Source organism: Medicago sativa, chromosome 1, assembly GCF_051527215.1.
Source record: "Medicago sativa cultivar Bolivia chromosome 1, Bolivia_mono, whole genome shotgun sequence".
Taxonomy (NCBI): domain Eukaryota; kingdom Viridiplantae; phylum Streptophyta; class Magnoliopsida; order Fabales; family Fabaceae; genus Medicago; species Medicago sativa.
In genome coordinates, this window is record NC_140749.1 from 91,007,010 (window position 1) to 91,012,951 (window position 5,942).

At 33.5% G+C, this 5,942-nt stretch overlaps 1 protein-coding gene across 2 annotated transcripts; it reads left to right on the plus strand.

Annotated features, from left to right (window-relative positions):
- Positions 1-2,332: 2,332 nt before the first annotated feature.
- On the plus strand, positions 2,333-5,513 carry LOC146959062 (caffeoylshikimate esterase-like). Of its 2 annotated transcripts, XM_085740597.1 has the most exons (8): positions 2,333-2,665; positions 2,779-2,808; positions 3,227-3,356; positions 3,428-3,574; positions 3,954-4,084; positions 4,490-4,627; positions 4,724-4,822; positions 4,928-5,513. In XM_085740597.1, the coding sequence occupies exons 1-8, from the start codon at positions 2,402-2,404 to the stop codon at positions 5,141-5,143; spliced, it is 1,155 nt and encodes a 384-aa protein (XP_085596723.1). In that variant the 5' UTR covers positions 2,333-2,401; the 3' UTR covers positions 5,144-5,513. The 2 variants fall into 2 exon arrangements, with proteins under 2 accessions (XP_085596723.1, XP_085596724.1); XM_085740598.1 differs by lacking the exon at positions 4,490-4,627.
- Positions 5,514-5,942: the final 429 nt, after the last annotated feature.

Below are 5,942 nucleotides of genomic sequence, written 5' to 3' on the forward strand. Positions count from 1 at the left end.
AGGAAAGATACTTTTGTTGCTTCAAATGTAAAGAAAAAGTACTTAAAACATAGCCAAAATATCATATGATGCTTTGTCATCAATTGTACACCACATAAATTGTCGGTGTGTTCTAAACCACAATGTTTTACAAGTTCGAATTCTAGAATTCATACGTGTAAAATACATATTATACATGTTTAGAATCTAGAGGATGCATGGATGTATAAAACACATAATCCATCAAGTTTTAAATACATTTAATTTCTATCTTTTTATATCTTTCTAGATTATAGAATTCAGACGTCATATATAGAATATGAATATGTTACCTAAAGCAGTGTCATGTAAGTGGCCAACAACTTTGCCTTAAACAAGGAGACAACATTAAACTCCATATACAAGTAAGTCAGGGAAGCAATGAACAGGCAAAGTCACAGATTGTATCAAGGCATCTGAAAAACTCCAAATACCCTACATAAACATATATGGCGCTCTTGTTTGAGAAAATGACGGAGTCCACAAATAAAAGAAGATACACATGATATACTGCATGTGCAACTCTATTGACTTCGTCACCGGTAACTAGGTTTTGCTGACTCCAAGTGTCTTTTGAACTCATGCTTTAGGAAGCTGAATTGTGCTCTGCATGAGCCCTTTTAAGTCTTTTGAACTTACCAATCAACTTCCTTTGAGTTAAATCCAATCAGCTCCACCATCAGTGTGAACCCATCGGGTTTGGTCTATGTGGTATGGTCCGATAGTCGATCCTGGATTAGCAGATACAACAAACATTACATGTTATTCAACGTTATTTCATCTACCAAACTAGGAGATGAAAGATGCTACTCTTAGCGTGCAACCTCCCTGAAAATGCCGATAACATAATTATGATCAATTAGGTCGTAGCATTTGGTGACAAGGTCTATCGATCCTCTGTCTCTATTCTCTAATGGTGTCCCTGAACTAACTTTCGTCTGAAGTATTCACAAAAATGATCTTCTTTCTGTTGCTGTCAAATTTCCAAGAGGGGGTGACCCAATTTTTTTGAGACCATAATGTCACACCCAATCTAATGTTTGTGTTATTTAGGTTTGTATGATGAGTTGGTAATTTTAAAACACAAATTTATTGAATATAACAAAATCTCATATTTTTGGTGGACTTTCATTCGTGGCGGTCTATCCCGTTACTTTGTTTAGACTTACCTAATTCGTAATTTTGGCTCAACCTTTGTTTTCTTTATTTGCTTTTTGTATTGCTAATACTTTTTAATCCCTTTTTGGCACGCCTTGTGCATCAATGGGAGGTTTGTTAATATTTTTTTTTATTACCTCTTAAAAAAATTGATACAACAAAATACTGCAACTTATTAATGATTTGCTGAACACAATTCATATTTTGATCACATTTTTATTTTTTATTTGTGTAAATTGTGACTATTATAGTTATATATTAATGAAAAATGATCAATGTATGTTTTTTTTACAAGTATCATGTATATAATATTTGAGAAATAATATTTTGATAACTTTTTTGCTTGTACATCAAGGTTGTATCGTATCTTAAATTAAAAAATTTCATGTATTTACGTACTCGTATCTTATCTATCCGCTCCCGTACATTTGAAATTCGTAGATTGTAGGCATATGCTAGAATAAATAAGGCAAATGACACATCGAAAATTAATTTATAATGTAACATGCAGAGAAAGTTGCAAATGTTTCTATTACCGACACTGGTTTGGATACGTACGTGCAGATGGACTGCTAAGCTGATGGTGATTTCTCTAGCTTTTGCTTATAATGCTATAAGTGGTTGTGCCGGAGTGAGTTCGTCATTTTATGCGGTTGCTTCGACATGATAGATTAATGACAAATAGCAGAAAGCACAAGATGCATATGGGAACTAAATTATGTTATCACTGAAAGAATGTGAGCAATACAGCAATGCACGCACTCTAAATTATATGATGTTTTAGGTCTTTCACGTGTTAACAAATAGCAGAAAGCACAAGATGCATATGGGAACTAAATTATGTTATCACCCGTTCTAAATTATATGATGTTTTAGGTCTTTCACGTGTTAACAAATATAATTAAAATATTATAAATTATTTTACAAAATTGTTTTTAATAAACACATTGGAAGATAATTTTGGACGGAGAGAGTGACATGCAAAATTACACCGTTATAATCTGCTACAAATTTTCATTGACTACCGAATGTATGAATTTCTGATATCCGTTGTCATGTGGTTGACCGTCAAAATTCAAAAACGTGTGTTGACAACACCGTAAATTACACTTTCTGCCACACGTACGTTCATTGAAGTCGTTGTATAGTAGTTTGTTTCAAAACAAAAACAAAAACAAAAAAAAGCACCACATGCTCTGTTCAAACTCCACCAAGCTCAGTAACCATGGAGCTATCTATGACAACGACACTCCGATTTGGATCACAAAACCATTTCCCTTTACCCTTACACCATAATCCAATATCAAAAAACTCTACAAAAACAACCCTGAGACTGAGAGTGAATGCAAAGAAAAAGTCAACCATTGAAGGTATCAGCGATGAGTTAAATTCCATAGCTTCTCTTAACCTTGATCATGCACCTTCTCGTAGACATGTTCGACAAGCCTTCACTCATGTGCATCAGCAACTTGATCATATCTTATTCAAGGTAATTACTTAAACTAACTACCTCACACTTTTTTCATTTCATATAACTTATGTTATTATAATATAATCTCTTTCTTTGTTTGTGTTTCATTGGAATGGAATATACTATAATAGACTGCACCTGCTGGGATCATAACTCAAGAAGTAAGTTTTTATTCTTTTTTAAAATGCTTTTTTGTTGCACGATGATGATGAGTATAGCAAGGCATTATGCTTGGATAAACAAGCATAAGCGCTTTTGTATAAGTTATTTCTATAATTAAAGATAGAGAGTCCCTTTAGATCGACTTATTTGAACTTATCTCCTGACATAAACATTTGTGCGACTGTTTTATTTTAGATAGATAAATGTTAGCAATTAGTTATTATTACACTTGATACAATTCATAGTTGACTGAAAAAATCGTTAAGATCATATCCTAAGATGTTTTCATAAGTTCTCCCAAATAGTCTAATAAGTGCTTATGTCACTATAAACACAAGTAAATTAATCCAAACATGCCCTAAACTGTGAAATGTGTTATGTGAATAATGATGTCTATACATTAATTTTGGTTATCAGTGGTATGAAAGGAATTCAAGGGGATTGGAGATTTTCTGCAAAAGCTGGATGCCAGAACATGGCGTTCCAATCAAAGGGGCTTTGTTTTTCTGTCATGGATATGGCAGTACTTGCACTTTCTTCTTTGAAGGTTTGTCTTTGTACCAGAGCTAGAGAGTTATCAAATTTGAGGATGGATGATTGATTTGAATAATTGTTCAGGTATTGCAAGGATTTTAGCTGCTTCTGGATTTGGTGTTTATGCAATGGATTTCCCAGGTTTCGGTTTATCTGAAGGATTACATGGTTATATACCAAGTTTTGATGATTTAGTCGAAGATGTTATAGAATTCCATACAAAAATTAAAGGTATGACCTTTTATTTTAGCAATCGTGATATTACCGTGATCGTTGTTGCAATCTATAAAATAAGTACTTTTGTCGACAATGATGTGTAAAAAACTACAAGGAAAATAGAGAAAATGAAGATTAGTTTAAAAAGGATGGAGGAAAAACACATATGCTTGCTTTTTTCCATCATTGATTTTTAAGCAAAGGATTTTCATTCTCTCTGCGACTGTGATTAAGCTTGCATTAGCACATTTGACTGCGATTTTCACGACACTTCTGATATACACAGAGCATTGTACTGTATTTTGTTAACTACTACTTATTCTAATAGAAATTATTTTTGCTGCTAACTGAATAACTACTTGCTTATTGCCTTTCGATGCATTTACATTGACAGCTAGACCAGAGGTGAGGGATTTGCCGCAATTTATATTCGGACAGTCAATGGGTGGAGCAATTGCTCTTAAAGCTCATTTGAAGGAACCAAATGATTGGGACGGAGTCATCCTTGTAGCTCCAATGTGTAAGGTATGTCCATTCCTCTGTGTTGCATTTGATGTTGCTGTTTCATTATGTTACTTTCATTGCACAATTTGAGAAAACTGAATTGTTATTCCACTCTTGTAATTTCTTTGACATCTAAGGTTCAATTTCATTTTTTTAAAGCTAGAAAGAATCCCTCAACCAGTATTCTTTTGCAAGTTTGAGATTCAATACTTGGCATCTTTAAATTTTCAATGAACTGCAAGCATCAATGCATGCATTAAAAACATGTTATTAAGTAGCTTTTGTCCAAATCGATATTGGAAATAATCCAAGATCAATTTATATGGGAAAATGGAACTATCTATCATTTGTTGAATGGACTCTCTCAGTTGTATTAGCACATCTGTTGGATGAAGCCTGATTTGTTGTTCTTGTTTGATTGCCAAGATATCAGAAGGCATGTTACCGCCAACTACAATCTTGAAGGTGTTAACACTCTTGTCTAAAATGATGCCAAAGGCAAAACTATTTCCATACAAGGATCTATCTGAACTTATTTTCCGAGAACCCGGCAAGAGAAAATTGGTTGGTAATTTAATTTGTGGTGATCATACAAAAAAACATGTCCTTGAAAATTTGCACTCTACCAAATTAACTATGCATTTGTTCTTTCTTTTATAGGCAGTTTACAATGTTATTTCTTACGATGATCAAACACGATTAAGAACTGGCATGGAACTCTTAAGTGCCACTCAAGATATTGAGTCACAGTTGGAGAAGGTAAACTTTTTGCATTTGCTCACTTTCTGTTACTTGGATAGTTTGATTTCTCCTATACTATAGCTATATTTTTTTGCATGCAATCATTGTCATATATAATTTCAGGTTTCAGCTCCATTATTGATACTTCATGGAGCAGAAGATAAGGTGACAGATCCATTAGTGAGCCAGTTTCTTTATGAGAAAGCATCTAGCAAAGACAAGACACTAAAGATCTATGAAGGAGGTTACCATGGCATTTTGGAAGGTGAACCTGATGAAAGAATTTCTTCTGTCCATAATGACATCATCTCATGGTTAGACATTAGGTGCTCAAGATAATTGTGGTGGATAGAATATATTTCATTCTGAATTTTATTATGGTAGTGAAGTGCACATATCAATTTCAAATTTCAATTGTATACATGTCATGACCCAAGATGAGCCAAAGAAGAATAAAACTTAAGCCCAAGTGACTTAAGAACTTTGAATTCCGATAATCAGTCACCACTTTCTAGAAGTATGTAGATATATCTCATTATGATGAGTCGTTTGTTAGTTTTTTTTTTTTTTTTACGCAACATTTGTTAGTTTGTTAGAGTGTGGTGAATATGTCCATTTCTGTTAGTTTAACTTGTAGTAGTAGGAAATTGGTGAATGTAATAATGAACAAGATGAATATGAAGAAAGTCTAGTTTTTATTTTTATAGCAGTTTAGGCATAGTCTTTATTCTCTTTTACTGATTTTCCTCTTTCCTTTCTTTGTACAATTATACCACCAAAAAACAGTACCTTATATTGGTGCTTTCGTTGAGAATTGAGCTACGGAAAAAGCTACTTATAAGCTGGATCAAGGTTCACCACCGAATACCGATAGATGGATGAAGTTGCGAAAGAGGAGATGGCTATCACCAAGCTGATGTCTGATAGAGTGAAAGCTGTCGTGAATGTGGTCCTTGCAGAGGTGTATCAAATATATAAGAAGCACGATTAGTTGACGGGATTAATTAGTTTTAATTCTGTTTATACAGATCCTAATTCTGTTTGGTAGCTTATTCATTTTAATTTAGTTGTATCGTGAAAGCATTACACTGTGTTCTGTTACTAAGTACTTATTCTAACATTCAATTTTGCTGCTAAC

Coding starts and splice junctions, on each gene's coding strand:
- LOC146959062 (XM_085740597.1), top strand. CDS start 2,402: ATGGAGCTATCTATGACAACGACACTCCGATTTGGATCACAAAACCAT. Junction 4,085..4,489: donor TTGTAGCTCCAATGTGTAAG/GTATGTCCATTC, acceptor TTGATTGCCAAG/ATATCAGAAGGCATGTTACC. Junction 4,628..4,723: donor AACCCGGCAAGAGAAAATTG/GTTGGTAATTTA, acceptor TTTCTTTTATAG/GCAGTTTACAATGTTATTTC.